Below are 20,012 nucleotides of genomic sequence, written 5' to 3' on the forward strand. Positions count from 1 at the left end.
ATTAAAGTGTTTGGTAAACACTAACTGTTGTATCATGAAAAATATATTATTATGCAAATATCTTTAATAATGTTGAAATGATTTGAAGTAAATTTATATTTATTTCAAATTATTAACTTTTATTTTATACTCATAATTTTTTTTTCATAATAATTATAATTTAAAAGTTACAGTACCTCAATCTCAAATAAGACCTAAGGAGAGTGTTGTTGCACACGCGGAGCTCTTCCAAAAAAATAATATCGAAATATATGTTTAATAAAATGTGCTAAATACGGTGTTGGTGTAGTGAGTATCAAATTACTATAAGATGCGATAAGATTATGCGTAATTGGATAATGGACACGATGGCCATAAGTCAAGACTTATAATGGCCCGACAGTAATAATGTTCCGGCAAAGACTAATTCCATATTCTCTTCCATTTATCAACAATATCAATTATGACACCACTGTTTAACTTTTTTCGGTGGTGCCTTTCAATCCGAAGTTCGTGCACGTAATTTGTTTGCTTGCTTGACGTGAAAAAGATAAAGCCTTTTGTTTTCAAGGAGCGGCTTGTATTATCAAATGTTTGAATGGGAATATGAAAATATCAAGTTTATCACATGATTTTGAGAAGGTGGTTATATAAGGGATTTACATGTTAATTTGAGTAATAATACTGATATCAATTATCTATTGGATAATGGATAATGGGATTCAGTTATGTTACAACTGTGATACGGTACCACAGTTACTTTCAGCCATTGAATTCAACTAATGTAACTATACAATTATAAATCTAATAGCTGGTTGCAACATGTTTTACCTTGGATAATAATATAATTAAATAAGTCATTTTATGTCTTATGACGATTTATTATCTAATAAATAAATAGTAAATTATTTTTAATAAAAATTTCTTAATATATCCTACAGAAAGTATGTAATTATTGATGTTTATTTAAACCGAAGCATTACACGTTCAGAAATCAAAAATCAAAATGAGATGTTGTTTTTGTTCTTGCATGAGCGTGTGAGCAAATTTTAGACGTGACGAGTATTATATCATGGGCCATCACAGTTTTCTTTTTTCCTACAATAATTCAGCCTCATTTTCATTTACTTTTTTTATAATTCTATTTCGTTTGAATATTAAAAAATAATAATATTGTTAACGGACGTCTTCAATACGTGCAAAAAACAAATTCTTATCTTTTTTTTTTTTGCTTCCACGTAATGCGCAGAGATGAGTTATTTCCATTATTCCGGGTAGGGATGGCAATTGTACCCGCAAACCCGCAAACCCGCCCAAACCCACCCGTCAAAACCCGCCCGTTGCGGGTAATTTTATCCGTTGCGGGCGGGTTTAGTATTATAAATTAAAACCCGCATATGGATGCGGGTGGGTTTGGTATTAACCTTATACCCGGTGGATACCCGCATGGATATCCACCAAACCCGCAATAATTTTTTTCAAATATTTTTAATTTAATTTAAATATAAAAATATATAAAGAAAATAATGTAATTAATCAAATTACCAAATAGCCAAAGGCTCAAAGTTGTGTATGTGTGTATATGGCTCATCTCTTATTCTAAAGTCATAACCTAAAGAAAACTAAAGGCATTTCCCTTCGAATTAGTATTTGAAAATATTAATCTTAATTATTATTTTAGGCATTGTGTTAGATGGGTGCTTATGGTGGTGAATAAAATAAATATATTCTCTTTGATCTTGTTTTAAATGATAATATGAAATGTAATTATTATTTTTAGATATTAGTTTGTGTTTTTTAAATAGATTTGTATAATTTATACTTAAATTTGAGAATTTGTGTTGAATTGATGTGGAAATTTTAATTTTTCATTTACATTGTTTAAATATAAAATTGAATATGTTATATGGAACTTGAGGTTATTATTATAAATTTATATATTAAATATTTGTGATTTTAAATACGGAAACCCGCAAAAAATCCGCCGGATACCATTGCGGGTTTGGTAATTGTTAAAACCCGCTGCGGGTGGGTTTTTTTAAAAAAATTAAAACCCGCTGCGGATTGCGGGTGGGTTTGGTAATTTAAATTTTGTGCGGGTTTGGGTTTGGTAATGGCAAACCCGCTGCGGGCGGTGCCCATTGCCATCCCTAATTCCGGGTAACGTTAATTATGCCCCTTCTTCTATATTTGCCCCACGTTTTGGACGCGGGAAACTTGTGGCTGAGATGACAAGACAAGTGAAGTGACGCTCAGCGCGTGAATTCCAACGGCTACGTGAGTGCGTGGACTTCGGTCTCAACATGATGCTTATCCCCTGTTTTGGGACCCGCGTACTGGGACCCACTTTACGAGTACCAAGCAGCCAGCAACACATGATACAGTGGAGCCGTCATAACAAAGAGGTTGCTGACGTGTGCGGCGGTGTGGCCAGTCAGGTTTGATTGGGTGATGGGGGGCGAATAGAAACAAATTTTTAATTTTATTTATTTATTTATTTTACAAGTCTAAAGCCAAACTAACGATCAAAGAATGCGATTCGTTGTGCAAGTTCCTGGCACGTTCCTTGGATGTTCAATTTCACGAGAGAGTGAGCTGATCTGCTGATGCTTTACGTTATACAACCATTTTTTTCCCCCCCGGGATGACGTAGTACAACTTAGAAATATTATTAAAAATTAGGTAATTTTTAATAACTTCCCCAAGGTTCGAGGCTTTTGCAAGTAGATAGTTAAAATTATTTTATTTGTAAACAGTCCTCTAAGTTTTTATTCCATTTAGGGGTGGGCAGAAAAACCGTAGTGTTAAAAAAACCGAATCGAACCGACGGTTTTTTCTAATTCGGTTCGGTTTTTATTTTTTTAAAAAATCGAATATACCGTTTGTAAAAAAAATCGAAATATCGGTTCGGTATTCGGTTCACTTAGCTGAACCGAAAAACTGAATTATTTTTTAATTTTATTCAAATCAAACATGTGTTATTTCTCTTTATAACATTATGATTATGTTTATATAGATGGAGTATTGGAGTTTGGTTATGTATTTTGAAATTTTAATATTTCATATTTTGTGAGTATCTTATTAATAGTTAGTAAGATATTAGTGATAAAATGTGTTTTGAATACTTTGTATTTATTGTTAATATTTATAATAAAATTAGGATAAATTAATTGCTGAAAAAAATTATTACATTCATGAGGCCCAATGGGCTAAAAATTTAAAAATTCAAAATAGGCCCAATAGGCCCATAATCGAAAAAACCGAACCGAACTGAACCGATCCGAAAAGAACCGTTTGAGTTCAGTTCTTATTCGGTTCTTTTTATAAAATAACCGATTTAAATCGGTTCTACTTAATTTCGAACCGAACCGAACCGTGCCCACCCCTAGCTCAATTTGGTTACCATTTGACTAGTTGGGGGTATTGTTGACATTCCGCAATATGTCAAAACGGTAGCTTGTCATTTCAATTACGGTGTTGGTGTCCTGAGACAAATAAAAGTCCAAACTTACAAAAAAAAGTTTGGTTTTAAAATTATTTGAAATTTAGTTTTAATTTTTATAATAATGTTCATCTCCTTTCTAGTTCAAGCTCATTTCGGAGCTTAGTTAATTAAATTTGTTTGTATGTATCGTTCCCAAACTTTATTTTTGTAGAGCTACTTCTTGTTTCTGCAAACAACTGTCCTCATTGTCCACAATGTATGTATAGTTTAAGGATAAAATAGACTTTTATTATAATTTCTATTAACTTTAATGGTTTGGTGGTAAAATAAAAACTGAAATATTAAATAAGAAAGAATGATTTTCAAAAAAATTTAGTGGCAAAGTAATAAGTCAAAAATATTTGGTAGAAAAATGATAATATTCCTACAGTTTGCTTAACTTAACTACTCTATTACTCAAATATAAACTTACATTTTGCTTAATTTTGGGTTTACGTCTATTAGAAAATTTTGGAGGTGTTCTTATGATACAAAAAACCAGAGGATCAAATTTCGATCGTATTGTGAGAAAGAAATTGCATAACTATTATATAGCTATAGCAACAACAACAACAACAACATTATTAAAATTTTATCTTTGAGAATAGTTTCTTGTTTTCTTTCATTCTCGTCATTTTTTTTTTGTTGTTGAAGTTTCAATTTAATTAATCACTCGAATTTTTTAAATCATAAAATGGTAGAGATTGAAAAATTAATTTGAATCTTACGAAAAAAAATATTTTTAGTAAAAATCCATTTGATGATCACAGATTTTATATTATGGGATAAACGATTTCCTCAAACGTAAGAAGTTTATTGCCCTTGACTCTTTCTTCACAACAAAGGTTGATACACTTGCTCATGTCATTTTCGATTGGGAGTACTTAATCCTCATGTCCATTATCATGATCTCATTATCTTTTGGAGTATTTAATCTTCATGTCCTCTATCATGATCTCATTATCTATGTTAATAAAGTAAGTGAAGTTGCATTAATAAGGTACTTGTACGGAAACAAGTCTGAGTAACTTTATAATTTTAATTTCAAAATACAAATAGTTCATGCACTATCAAGAAAAAGTCCTACCAGACTCTCAGGTTTGAAAGCCTACCACTTCATCATCAATACATTGTATATTAACTATATATAATAAACGGGGTGGGGGATTGATGTAGATGGGATCATCGTAATCTAAGATTTTAAGTACTTAAGATAATAAAGTCAATATAGATAAATTATGCTAAAATCTCACGTCACCTGCTTCAACTGGACCAATTAGACAATTTATACCCGTCACTTAAAATAATAAAGCCCCACTTCCTAGCTAATTTATTTCATCTACTTCCAAAGCTACTCTCATTAAAAATTAAAGAAGTATTTTTTCTCTCTCTCTCTCTCTCATTTGCACTGTTTCTATCTCTTTTCCAACATTCACCATCGTACCCATTTTCATAACTACCAAACTCACCGTGGATATTGAAGAATATTTATGAGAGCATTGATTTGAATGTAACCTTTATGCAACGAAACCAAAGACAAGAATTCGGCGCTGAATCCAAAATCTACCTTGTGTGCCATTAAAATCCCTATTTTGCTTTGTGAATGTGAATCAAAGTAGCAAGAGTTTTACATGTCCTTACTAGAAAGCATAGCCATAGCTTAAATGTGTCCGTGAAACTGAACTTTGCTTTGTTCTGAAAAAGATTGAAAAATGAACCATAAGGTGTCATTGTGCTCCTCCGATGGTTTGAAACAATTAAACTGTACATGTCTGATGGCGGAGGCTTTGCTAAAGGGGTTGTGACTTATTTGTGATTAAGAAAAAAAATAATCTCAATACATGATTGAAAAATCTCAATTGCGATTTAACTGGGTTCTCTTTTATTTTTTGTTAGCCATCGTCGATTTGAGGATTTGTTAGCTTTTTATTCAATAAACCATTTGTTCCCTATGTTTTACAAAGAAAAATTAAAAATAATTAAAATTAAATGTTGTTCAATGTCAGTAATGGATTTTTCTTGTGATAAATGGTGCATTTGAGATTGAAGTTGGGCAGCTGTAGCTTAAAAGTTAAAGCACTAAAGTGTTTGGTAAACACTAACTACTGTAACTTGCAAGCTATGTTGATACGATTTTTTTACTTATATGATAGAAATCTATTATATCTTTAATAATTTTGACAAAATTATTATTTAAAATTTATATTTACTATATATTACTCATTTTTGTTTCATAGTTACAATATTTTTTTTCATAGCAGCTGTAGCTTAAAATGTACAACACCTCAATTCCAAACGCATCTAAAATGGGTATGGTAGTGATTCTAGAAAGAGAGAGTGCGAATAAGATAGAAAAGAAAAAGTTAAAAGAAAGTAAATATATTTTTTTTATTTTGTTTTTTAAGGAGGCTATTACTTATGATATTTATAATCAAACAATTACTGAGACCGATTTACATCAATTCTAATGTGGCACCGCTCAGATTTTTAACCCTCTCAAATATTTGAGAGACGCCAACTCCCCTACTGAGATAAAGATTATCTTTACTCAAGTTTTGAAATATGAAATTTAAATTAAACCCCTGCAATGCGTCTGCAGGGGCTCGAACCACTTCCCTCACACTTGTGAGGGAGTAGCTCTAACTACTAAGCCAAGCCCCAGTGGTTAAATATATTTCTAATTTTAATGAGGGTAATTTTAGAAAAAAAAGGGATTAAATTAGAAATGGGGTATATAAAAGGAGTCAAATATCACCACTAGCTTTTTTTTTTTTTTTTTTGTTCGAAAAAGTCACCACTAGCTTTGGATGAAAATACCCAGAACAAAATCACTGGATTCAGCTTAAAGTAGGCCTAATGGGCCTTCGTAATTGGCCCATTGGATAGCTCTAGAATTTCCTCTATCCAATTTCGGAGGCCCGCCCAAAACTTACTTGCTTGGGTATAAAATAATAATAATATACCATGAAGATAATTTTTTTTTTGTTGGGGGGGAGACTTAATCAAGAAGAAACATTAGTAATTAAGTCGATTCATTTCATCTCCATACTATAAACATATGCTTAAAACTGAAATTTTTTTAGTCTTCACTCTCATCAAAGGAAGCCATTAATAAAAAAGGAAACCAAAAACAGAGACACATAACATACGTGAGAAAACAAACATTGACATTAACATATCAACAATAGGTAATAATCAAAAGAAATAAGAAGAGGAACCCAAATGAAACCCATCAGGCACCGTATCTGAAACCGGTGGCATGCTGCTGAATAGTGGACTGTGCTGCACATAATCACTTGAATCAAAACCAAAATATGAGCCTCCGCTACCACTCCCCATTGTATCAAACCCATTATTACTTGTCACTGAGCTTGGTTCACAAAATCCCATCAAATTCGCTGACGATTCACTAGTACTCCAAGCTCCTTGACCCAACTCATCGTAACTCGAATGCGACATAACATTCGAGTCAGTAGAGTACCCAGCATAAGCTGACAAGTCACTGGGCAACGGAGGCAGCTCGGTTGAATTTGAGTTATTGTCATCGTAAGTGTAAGAGTAAGACAAGGCATTATTGTTATGACTGTAGTGATCATCGTTAACATTGGGAAATGTTGATGAGAACCCAGAAGAGAAATCTTGGTTGAGAAAGGGCTGATGCTGAAGATTTGGTTCTGAGCGAGGGTGGGAGTTAGGGCTAGGGATATGGAAGGAATATTGATGTTGTTGTTGGGGTTCGTCAGGGGAGATGATGGAGGTGACGGAGGAGCCAGGGGGCATGTCAGAGTAAACAAAGTTGGTGCGGGCACGAGGGCCGCGCATTGAACGGGCGGCTCTGTCGTAAGCCAGGGCTGCCTCCTCCGCCGTGTCGAAAGTCCCGAGCCAATGCCTCTCTTTCGTTGAAGGGTCTCTTATTTCAGCTGCATATCTCCCCCACGGCCTCCTCCTCACTCCCAAGAACCTGTTGCCGCTGCTTCCTCCTGTAGTGTCTTGTCCTTGTTGTGTTTGCTTCTTCTTGATTTTCGTCGACGACGATGAATTCATGTTGATTAATGATACGAATATTAAGAGAAAATGAAATTTTCTTAATACTTTTGGCCAATTTTTGCTTAGTTTTATGTTGGTGTGTGCATGTGAATGTGAGTGGGTGAATGTTAGTCGTTACGCATACACATATTTATATAGTAGAGAGGTAGTTTATCTTCTGTTTGTTATGTTCTTTTACCAGTTTGTCCTTTAATTATAAATATTTTTTCTTCCCTAATGATTTCATGTGGAGGTTTCAATCAAATCTCAAGCCTTTCCATGTTCTTGACTTAAAAAATGTTTTATCAGAATGTGATATTATTCAAAAAAAAAAAGGGATTCAGATTATCTTTTGTTGTAATTATAACACATCACTGTTCATGAAATTATTTTGGTTATCAATTTCAGCAATACAAAGTGAAAGCTGAAAGAATCTATTTATGAATCTCTCTTCAAGGTCCCATCAATAACATAAAAGAAATATGTAAAATCTCAAAGAAATATGATCAATAAAATAAGGAGTGGGTTGGCATGATTAGAGCTCCGTCAGTAACAATGATAACTTGATGAGCATGTTCTCTTTAGATAATTTTGCTTCATGATTATTGTCCAATCAAGTTTTCTTTTCTTAATAAATTTGGTTTTTATAATTTGATTTAAAAAAAAAAAGAAACACACACACACCATATATATTGTTCGTTTGTGGATATGGTGCATAGTCCAAAAATCTAACATGTGAGCTTTCCAATCAATCATAGAGTTACATGAATGGGGAGCTAATCATAGACACCACATACACAATCTAATAAGAAATCAAATCATTAATTACATAATATATCTCAGTTTCATCAAATCACAAAAGATTAAAGCATCAATTGCATGCACATTACAATGATCATTGCTAATGGGTGGAGGCATCCATGCCTTTCAATTAATTTTTAGATAATGAGGTCCATCATATCACTATAATCACATCAACCAAAGGAAGAAGTGTTGAAAAAAAAAATGATCCCATGATTGTCCTATGATGCATCTTTTTAAGCTTGCAAACTCTATTGTTAGTTTGATCTAAACATCGGATTTTAACCAATCTCTTTTTGCTAATTCGGATTATTAACATTTGATCCTAAACAATCGTGTCTCTAGAGACTTAATTTAATTTATCTATGGATGCTCTAAAAACGCATATACATGCATTATTCATACTTTGACCAGATACCAAATCTATTCAAACATCTATTACCATTAATTTTTATTAACACTAATGAAACAAGAATCATTTGGGGCTGTTAATTTGAGAAAATCTCTGAAGATTTTCCCATATGCAGTTCAATAATATCTAATTGATGCAAATTAAGTACATTTCAACTTAAGATAATCTTTTCAATAATGATTTCATAATTCTAGGCCTGCAAATACATTTCCCCTTCTCATGTCAGAGTATCTATGTGGTCTTTTTATCCATTAGATTTAATCCTCTAAAGTTGAAAGGGGTCGTAGAGATGATGTGGGTAAATAGTATACTGTCTAATTAAAAAGCACCTTATTTTGGACTCATTACCTTGTGATTTTGCAAGGATAGTCATAAAAAACAAAACAAATAGTTATGATAGTGAGTACATTTCTAAAAAGGGCTGGTTAATTAATAAATTTTCATATTATATTAAGTAATTTAATCCTATTTTTATGAGGTTTTTTAAAAGTGGGTATTGAAGGAATATCATTGCCTCAGCCATGTGCACCCAATTTGAACCAAAAAATCAATGATAAGTTCCACAGCCTTCCATCTTTTTCAAAACCCCAAGCTCCCTTTTGTTTAATTTACTTGGCTTTCTGGGTATTTTCATTTAATTTTTTTTCTTCTTGCAGAATTTTAAGCAGTTATGATTGGCAATATAAGGAATTGAAATGAAGGGGAACTTTGTTGGGGAGCATGTGATAGAAACACGTAGGCTGCCTTTTCTTTGAAGAGAACAATTGCTAGGCATTATCTTAATTATCGAGACCAAAATGCAAAACTCTAATGGCCTTTGACCAAATGTCCCACAATATGCTCCATTATACATTTGGATTATAGTATAATAATGAATAAATCATAGTATTATCTTCCAATTACTAAATAAATTTAGAGCTTGATGGAGTGTTTTCTCAATATTAGGAACCTGATTATATATCATCTGCAAAAAATTTGTTTAAATTTTACCGGCATCTTGAAATCATATATTCTATTTGTATTATTCTAGATAGAAGAAACAAAAATCCCAAAAATTGAGAAATTTGTTTCATATTTCTCAAAAAAGTGGTGCTATTATCTAGTAAGAAATTTCATTCAAAGCCAAAACACAATAGGTCAAAAAACCTACGGGTTGTGCAAGGAGACATATATTAAAATTTTTTTTTTTCATGCAATGCAGGCTCAAGTTGGTAAAAAGGATTTGTGAAAGTTTCATTGGGATTTGGATTTGGGAGCCTGATACTGTACCTTTTTTCTTTAATTTTTTAACATTTATTTGTGATTATTCACACATTTGTCTTCTTCGATTACTATTAATTATATTTATTAATTTGGGTGTCCAAATGCATCCTAGTCAATGATTCCTAAGAGGGTTAGCATATGCGAGCCTAGTTTAATTATATGACATTATAGATATAATATAGAATTCACACACGCACATAGCAACTTAATACAATAATTATAGGGTAATGCTACTTTATTACGCATAAAATGCTAAAATGTAATGAAATTATCAAAAAGATTAGAAGCAACACAATATTGTCTACTTTGTCAAATTAAGATAAAAAAAATTATAATCATAACCATAATTTGCAAACTAATTGCTTTTACATGAAATTACCTTGGTTCCTCAAAATCAAAATATGGACAAAAAATGAAGAAAATATAATTAAGAATCCTCACAATTTTTTTTTTTAATTTTTTGATTTAATTTTGGATGAACCTTGCAGGGCAAAGGGAATTTAATCATATAGATTACTTGACACAAAAGAGAAGCAAAATTATGAGCATAAATGCTAAAGACAAAATAGAAAGAGGTTAAATATAATAATAAATCAAATAGTTTTGAAATACCAAAACCCAAGAACATGATGCTGTGTTCATTTGTGGGGTTTGTTCAAACATGAAACTTCCTTCTTTTCTCCCATGTGCAGCCAAAGTGGGCAGCACTATTACTATATATATTTTTACATAATCTCACGTAGTGCTTCCTTCGGATTCTCCATTTTAAGTTAACTTTGACGGTGATGTAATAGGGCTTCATTTGTCATCCAAGAGTCACCAAATTGGAATGTCCCTTTTCTATTTCCAATTTTTCTAGAGATGATTTCAAGATTTAATTCAAATCACTTAAAATAACTCCAGTTCACACTTTCTAATATTTATAATTTCACATAAATAGTTATTAGTTAAGTGCAAGGGCAGATCCAGAACTTAATATTACCCCGGATTAAATTTTAAAATTTATATTTTGAAGCGAACATAAAAATTTACATATAAAAATAAGTACATTAAATAAGGAGGAACAACAAAAACCTTATCTCTCTAAATATAGACTTTAAACAAAAATAATTATAAAAAAGAGTAAAAAACAAAAAGCAACTCGAATATGAAAATACTATTTTTCAATTATAAAATTTGACATTACAGCCTATAATAATATATAATTCTATAAGGATTAAAAAATCAATTAAGAATTTCAAATTAAAATAGATCAATACATGTAATTACAATCAATTAAAAATGGCAAGTAAAACTTTTATATTTAAAACGAAGTAGTAAATTACCAAACTTAATAAATTAAACAATTAAAATTTATTCATCCTTTCAAATTGTAAAGGTATTATTAGTCAAAAGTTTCAATAATAAACTAAACTCAATTCAGCAAAAATGTATTTTGGTACAGTTGGTTCTTTGTCAGACGCTCTATCTCTCTTTAAAGAACTAGATGTTGATGATTCTTCTATAAAAACTTCTTAAAATATACAGATTTTATTTTCTAACTTGTCCTCTTAGTTAATATAACTAATAAATAAAATCTGAAAATTTACATAAAAATTTATAAAAATATTGATAATTGTTATTATATGTTGTTTCTGTAAATACTTTTAATACTAGTGACGATGTTATACTACATTGACATATATATTTTTTTTCAATTAGAAGTTTTTAAAAATAAATTAACGCAATAATAAAATTTTAGCTCCGTAATGTTTTCAATCTATTCAATAAATATATGATTTAATATTTTATAAAATAAGTCACTAATTTCAATTGAAAATAATATAATTGAATAAGGGAAATATTTGTAAATAAAATAAAAACTATATTGTTATATAAAATTGATGAAAACATAAGGGTAATTGGGTTAGGGATATATTTGAATATAAAATAAAAACTATATTGTTATACTAAATTCATGAAAATATAAGGGTAATTGAGTTAGGGACATATATGAAAATAAAATTAAAACTCTCTATTATTTTACTACTTCATGAAAAACTAAGGGGTATAAATGATTTTGCCTGGACTAGACCGAACTACAACCCAGTCTAGCCCATGTGTAGGTCCCACTGGTTAAGTGGACCTTGTTAAGTTATATTACGATGTACTTACATCAACCATTAAGTTGCCTAAAAGTTGAATCAACTAAACTACTTTTAGGTCATTAATTATATTTTTTGGGTTAATGTAAGTTACATTATAATATAACTTAACAACACCCTAGTTAAGCAATCTCATGCATGGTAATTTCTTATAACTCGGATTTATAGGTATTCGTGTTAAAAAAAGTAACTTATTGAGTGCAATGACCTATCATATTTATAAATTCGAGTAACTCCTTTTATTAGTCAAATCTTTTATCCGACATACCAGAATTGCTCTATCACCAAATTCTATCTACTTATAAATCTTAATAACTCCTTTTACTAGCCAAACCTTTTGTCACCACATTCTGGCTCTAAGTAACTTTCTTTTTTATTAGTCAAGTCTTTTATCCGACACACATGAATTGTTATACTACCACATTTCTTTTGTCCGGCACACCATCATATTCGACTATTAAGATCTGGTTCTAATACTACTTGTTGAGAGGAGTTTTAACCAAGAATTTTTAGGTATTCATCCTAAAAAACTAAATTATTGGATGAAATAACCTATCCTATTTATAAATTCAAGTGACCTAAATTTATCTCTGTACATGTCTTGATTCTCTAAGTTCTTAGCCTGTTTAATCTTCCATAAACACACAATCTCATGTAATGCTTCCTTCGGATTCTCCATTTTAAGTTATTTTTGTTAATGATGTAATAGAGCTTCATTTGTGATCCGTGTCCCCAAATTGACTGTCCCTTTTCTATTTTCAATGTTTTCGGGATAATCAGTGGGATTTCAAGATATAATTCAAATCCTTTAAAACAACTCCAAAACTGGTTCTTCCTATTATAAGTTTTTCTGGGCATAATCAGTGGGATTTCAAGATTTACTTCAGGTCCCTCAAAACAACTCCAAAACAGGTTCACACTTTCTAATATTTATAACTTCACACACAGTTATCAGTTAAGTATTCTTCTCTAATTATGGGATCGCAGATTTTAATAGTATATATAGAATTTATAGGTATTCATGTTAAAATACTAGTCTATTGAGTGGAGTGGCCTATCATTCTTATAAATTCAAGTAACTCTATTTTATTAGTCAACACATTCTAGTTACTTATAAATTTAAGTCCCTTTTATTAGCTAAGTCTTTTGTCACCATATTTTAGCTATTTATAAATTTAAGTAACTCTCTTTTACTAATTAAGTCTTTTGTCCCACACACCTAAACTGTTCTACTACCACATTCTGACTATTATAAATTTAAGTAACTCTTTTTTACTAGTCAAGCCTTTTGTCCCACACACTTGAACTGTTCTACTAGCACATTATGGCTACTAACCTTTTGTCCAACACACTTGAATTGTTCTAATACTACATTCCAGCTACTACGGTCTGACTTTAATACCACTTGTTGACGGAGCATTCGTCTAGGATTTCTAAGTATTTATCTCAAAAGACTAATTTATTGGATAGAGTGACATATCCTACTTATAGCCTCAAATAACTCTCCTTTACTATTTAATATAGGACAACTCAACATGTTTATCTCCACCGTGACCTAAATTTGTCTCTGTACTTAGTCTTGATTCTCTAAGTTCGTAGCCTGTTTAATCTTCCATAAAGAAACCCAATTCAAACATCGAAAGTGGTCTTTGTGTTCAATTTTCCAATGAAAAAAGTAACTTGAGGAGTGTGCATGGTGTGTGCGCACCGTGCACGTGTTTGGATCTCCCTTTTCCGGGAATTTGGTAGCTCTGTCCCCTTGTTTCTCCTGCAACTAGTGAGCGTAACTTGATCAAATTCTCGAGCAAGCCTATAATTTGCTAGCCAAGCTTGAGGCTCGCCATGGTTTGCATGCCATTTGCAGTCACACAGTAATTTCAACAAAGGTGCTGCAGTTATTCAGTTAATAAATCTGCTACATTCCTGGAATTGTGATTCGAAAATGCTTTGCTGAGCAGTGCATTTTGCAAGCAATGAATTGATAATACAAAAAGAAAATAAGAAATTGATAGAGCCAGCAGAATCGAAATGAAGAGAATTTCACTGAAGGGCATGTTTATAATGTTTGTGCTTTCTATTTTTAATCTTGAAAGCACTGTACAGCTAAAATGTTTAATAAACAGCTAATGTTTATCAACTACCAATCACTTATATTTGATAGCTAGTGATTCTATTTCACAGCACTAGTGGATTCAAATGCACATCATCTCAATCCCAAACAAAACATACCCTAAATCTTTGAAAGGCGAAGTACATAGAAACCGGTATTACACTTCACAATTTCGTGTTCCCAAAACTGGAAGGCATTACCAGACTCGAAGAATAACATCTAGAGCCTACTGCATACACTGTATAATCGCGACACGAGATCAATTATCATGTCAATGGTAACCTCTTGAGAATTTGCCAATGGAATGGGATTATAGCGCTAATGCCGTGATGTTGGCTGCTTGTGGTTGTTACACAGTAATTTGAAGATACTATTTGACATTCTGCTATAACATCTGGTACTGGCTTGGGAAGAGGTTCCACTATTTCTTCTGTGATCTCTACTTTTCGCTCCTCTGACATAACTTTCATAAACTTCTCCAATGCCTCACGCATCCATTCATACCGGCACAGTTGAAAGGCATCTTGTATGTTTAACTGCAGAGTAAGATTGTCAGAAATATTGACATGCCTAAAGAATGAAATAGGAAGAGCCAGAAACTTGATGAAAAATTGTTAAATTTTCAGATGCTATAATTTGAAAAAGAAAAACAGTATGTACATCAATTTTTTGCATGGTTTCTAAGCAATTTATAAAACTGACCCATTTCCTGTAGCGGTTTTCCTGCTCTGGCCAGATTTCAAGCTCCTCAGTTACTTCTAATGAAAACATGTACCCCCTGCAGCCTCCTTCCAGGCTATGTAGGTCCTGTTTGCTCTTGCTTCTAAACTCCCAAATTCCCAATGGCTTTTCCTAAACAAAGATCAAATTTAGCCTATTATGACAACAGGTAAGCATAAGATGAATGATCTTTTCTTTCGGGGAGTACTCTCATCAGACTGTTATATTAATGACAAACGGTAATCATAAGATGAAGAGCTAGCTCTGAAGTCTTAATTGAACTACCAAGCAGCAGAAATTAAGAACCTACATTCAGTTTTCCTCTAACTCCTGCTTCCTCTAAGGCTTCACGACAAGCAGCTTCCATAACAGTTTCATCATTTTCCCATCCACCCTAAGAACAATCAGAACAAAACAATGTAAATTGATGGTTCAACTTTCATATGCAGGAAAAACAGAAATTTCTTACATGCGAGTCTCATATCAAGAGAAAAATATGTACCTTTGGGAACACTAAATCACTTCGATTAGGTGAAGAAACCATAAGGACTTCTATTCTGGTTTGTATATCTTCATTTTCATCCTCAGCATCCTTTGTTAGCCTATAGGGAATACATCTTTGTATGGAAAATATCAGTATACTATGCAACAATACACGATACATGGTGTGCTAATAAGCATCAAATATTGAGCATGTGGTGTTTGAATTTATGCAGAAAAAATGAAAGAACTTGATTCTAAAAAATTTCCCCATTGATCATTATCATGTTTTAGACATTTGAATACTGATTATTGAACTCAAGATCAAAAGATGATCATATTTCAGGTTTCTTAACTCAATATATCTGTACGCGGCATTAGTTTTCCGAATTGTCTTATCATTTTACAATCACAAATCAAACATATAGAGGTGAAGCTAGAAACAATCTACAAAACATTTGTGCATATTACAAAAAGACCATTGAAACGAAATTGGGTCAATTGTTGATTAAAACAATCTAGAACAGAACAGCCATTTAAGCCTTGAAAATAACATGCACCATCATGTTTCACGCCGGATCAAAGTTCAGATACTTCCCCATTTTTCCACCTACACCTGGCCCCCGCCTACCAAAGGAAACGCCAAAATAATAATTCATTCCAGCAAATTTTATAATGATTTAGGGAAGACAATTTCACATATAGGACAAAATATACCACCAGATTAAATTATAAAATTATATGTTTGCACGAAGTCAATGTCAATGATAAAGCCCACAGACGAGATAAACTATTGCAATGCAAATACTTTAAACACAACAAATAAGACAAATTTCTCATAGAACTAGATATTCTTCCTCTTGGCTAGAAACCATACGAGTTACTGATAAGGATTCCTCATTGGTCCCAAATTTCACAAACAATTTAGATTAAATTTCCCCTACGTTCTCAGGATTTTGTTTTCTGAAAACTGTTTTTGGAAACATCCCTAATTAATTGTGTACAATCACAAGAATCCAATGAAGAATTAAACCCGAATGAAAACCAACATAAAAAAAAAAAAAAAATTCAAGATTAAATACCCAGAAACAAGCCGAAAATTGTTATCATAACGTTGCCGGAGCCGGCCGGTTCTTGCTTCCACAGACATGGAATCTGCAGCAAGAACAAGAAATGATGAGAACCCAATTACAATAATAAATCAAATAATTCAGCAAAATGGTAACAACCGTTTAAAGGTAACAGATACCTACCAAAATATAGTTTAAACTTCAGGGGGAAAAACGAAAAAAAAAAAGAAAAAAAAAGCTACAGGTTTTTTTGTTGGGTATAAAGAAAGTCTAGAAGATGAAAGGTTCAAAGTTCTGGCCTCGCTTCTCTAAAACTAAAAACTGGAAAGCATTGAACAGAAATTTTTGTGGTTGTATGAGAATGAATCAAGCAAAAGGAAGAAGGGAAAAGAAGACAACAAATGAAGAAGACAAAAACAATAACCAAGTCTTGCCTAAAAGCAAGGAAACCGAGAGTTTTGCGCGGGGCCGGTAATTAACGGCACCCCCTTTCATACACTTTAATAGGGGACATCATTATTAATTTTTTAACCAATTTATTTATTTATTAATATTATTTTTAAAAAAAATTGATTTATTGATTGTTGGGAAAATTATGGAAACGACCAAAATCCAGGTCAACTTACAAAATAACCCACTTATTACATATATTACTTTTGCAGTAAAAGTTGCCATTTTTCGTACGATAATACCCTTAAGTAAGATGAGAATTGAGTGGCCAATTCTTTATATTTGTTGTCGTGGAAAGCGTGGTCATTCTTAACACCTTCTCAAAGAAGCAATTTTATCTTGTCAACACTATTGAGTTGATTTTCATACACAAATATATGTTGGATGATATCGACACTGTTTCAGTTATTTACTATTATTGACACCGTTCATCGTAATAGACAACATTTATTCGTAATAGGCTGTTAATATTATCTGCATATTTATTATTATTGACGTTGTTAATCGTATTAGACCGTATTTGTTGAATGTTTGTTAATTGTATTAGATAATGTCAACACTGTTTCATCTATTTATTATTATTGACACTATTGATCGAAATAGACAGCATCTATATTCGTGTAAATTACGCTATTAAAATTGGCTTGTATATTTATTACTACCAACACTGATAATCGTGATAGTTAATGTTTGTTGAATGTAGTGAATAATATTAACACTGTCTTGTCTATCTATTTCTATCAAAGAAGCAATTTTACCTTGTCTAACACTATTGAGTTAATTTTCATACACAAATATCTGTTGGGCAATATCGACATTGTTTTACTTATTTATTATTATTGACATTGTTCATTGTAATAGACAACATTTATATTCCTGATAGATTGTTAATATTATCTGCATATTTATTACTACTAACGTTGTTAATTGTGGTAGACAATATTTGTTGAATGTTTGTTAATTGTATTAAATAATGTCGACAATGTTTCATCTATTTATTATTATTGACACTATTGATTGGAATAGACAGCATTTATATTCGTATAAATTACGCTATTACTATTGGCTTATGTATTTATTACCAGCAACACTGTTAATCGTGATAGTTAATGTTTGTTGAATGTAGTGAATAATATTAACTTTGACATTATCTTACATAAAAAAACACTTATTTAATGGCAACTAAAGTAGGAGGAAATGATAATTAAATTATTTTTGTAAATAAACCATACTTGTAGGTCCTAACTCTAATTTTCTCCAAATTTTTATTTTTGGGAATATGATTTTTAAGAAACGACGCATCGTGGATTGCCGGATCCGATTATTAATTTACTCCCTTGTGGGGTCATAATCATTTTCAACAAATCAAAGTCAACTTAAGGGGTGAATCTTATTGGGAGCTTCCAATGGTTTTGTTGTACTTAATATTTATTATTTTATTTTATGTTAAATTATAGTAGTTAGTTTCTGTCTTCAGATGCCTTCCAAGAAATTGTGCATTTATAAAAATCTTTTTACTGTTATTATTAGGGCTAGTTAATGTTCTTAAATTTAAATGTGTTTTCAGGTTTCTTCTTCTTTTTCATTTTTTTTTTTTGGACTGTGGGTCAAGGGAAAGATTACGTGATTTGATTAGGAAATTAACAGCCTGCGGCTCCATATTGTTTTTAACTTATTTTAAACAATTTTTCTATTTTTATGTTTTTTTTTTTCCTTTCTTTTGTCATATCTTCTAGAAAACAAATCCTCAAATTTTTCTCTTTGTCTTATTGTCAATTAGAATTGATTCTGAAGCATATACGTTGAAAAATGACTTTACAAATATTTTAAAAAATTTTGATCATTCGCTATTAACAATTCATAAATTAAATTTACAACACAGTTAAACACATAAATGTGTTCTAACTGCGTAAATATATCATTATTTTTTTTATGGCAACATTTTTTTAATATCAGAGATTGTATAATTATATTTTTAGTTGTCCATCCCACACATAAATATAACCTATGATGTTTTAAAATTTTTCACAATAGTGACTTTCCGTATTAGTTATTGAAATTATTTTTCTACACTGAAAATCTAAACATATATAAAAAGAAAAGCACTATGATTATTCGTAAGAAACAGAACTTGAAAACGATAAAATCAAAGTTTTAGTTTTAAACTTCATGAAAGAACACTTCAAGAAAATTTTGCTATTTTCTTTTAAGGGAAACAAGGAGGGAAAATATTAAAAAGCACACCACGTTTCTTCTAACTTTTTTTTTTTTTTTGAGATACTAATAAAAAACAATTTCCTCAAAAATCATTTTCAGGAAAAAAAAAATAATTACCAAATGATCAACCCTCGTGACAAGAAAAGGATTGAACAAGAGAATATTAGAAATTTAGAATCAACAAATAGCAATTGATCGTAATGAATATAGGATACAATTTTCAACTGGTTATGAAATCAAAACGTATAGGGGATTTTTTTTTTTTTCTTTTGCTACATACCCATCAACCAACTGACTTATCCATTAAAAAGTAAAAACATATGAGAAACATTTCTGTAATCTTACTATCAAATTAACATCAATAATTAAATAATTATTTGTATGATGGATTTTCATTGGTATTATATTAGTTGAGATATAAATTTTATATTCAAATTTTATATGTGCATTGTTAAAAAATGATAAAAAAATTTAAACTCATTTTTAAATAAAGCAGTGACTCAAACAAAGGTTCTCTGATCGGAATATTTATATATTTTAAGATATGAATTTGAGATTAAAAAAACGTTACTCGATTATCAGTTACAATATAACAGTGTAACTATGCTTTCAAGTAATAATCCGCCTTTTTCAAAAGTCGAATCATAATTAATAAAAGGAGACTGAAAAACGACATAATTTACACCTATCTTCCGTTTTAATATATACAACTATATTCCATATCCAAAGAAAAAAAACTACAGAAAAAAAGTAGATAACAAGGATTGGGATTTATTAATCCCTGAAATCTCCCTTGAAATTCAAAATGTCAAAAGGTTCTCACTTTTCATATCCCAACCAAATTTTTTGAAAAAAT

At 31.2% G+C, this 20,012-nt stretch overlaps 2 protein-coding genes across 2 annotated transcripts; both read right to left on the reverse strand.

Annotated features, from left to right (window-relative positions):
- Positions 1-6,658: 6,658 nt before the first annotated feature.
- LOC18051344 (ethylene-responsive transcription factor LEP) lies at positions 6,659-7,507 on the reverse strand. The gene is made up of 2 exons (XM_024190750.1): positions 6,900-7,507; positions 6,659-6,758 (listed from the first exon to the last, which is right to left on the reverse strand). The coding sequence occupies exons 1-2, from the start codon at positions 7,505-7,507 to the stop codon at positions 6,659-6,661; spliced, it is 708 nt and encodes a 235-aa protein (XP_024046518.1).
- A 6,622-nt stretch (positions 7,508-14,129) lies between these two features.
- Positions 14,130-16,963, reverse strand: LOC18051345 (nudix hydrolase 12, mitochondrial). The gene is made up of 6 exons (XM_006446825.2): positions 16,673-16,963; positions 16,502-16,574; positions 15,442-15,556; positions 15,250-15,333; positions 14,922-15,071; positions 14,130-14,755 (listed from the first exon to the last, which is right to left on the reverse strand). Exons 2-6 carry the CDS (start codon positions 16,567-16,569, stop codon positions 14,486-14,488), a joined length of 687 nt encoding a protein of 228 aa, XP_006446888.1. The 5' UTR covers positions 16,570-16,574; positions 16,673-16,963; the 3' UTR covers positions 14,130-14,485.
- Between the last annotated feature and the right edge of the window lie 3,049 nt (positions 16,964-20,012).

Source organism: Citrus clementina, unplaced genomic scaffold, assembly GCF_000493195.1.
Source record: "Citrus clementina cultivar Clemenules unplaced genomic scaffold, Citrus_clementina_v1.0 scaffold_2, whole genome shotgun sequence".
Taxonomy (NCBI): domain Eukaryota; kingdom Viridiplantae; phylum Streptophyta; class Magnoliopsida; order Sapindales; family Rutaceae; genus Citrus; species Citrus x clementina.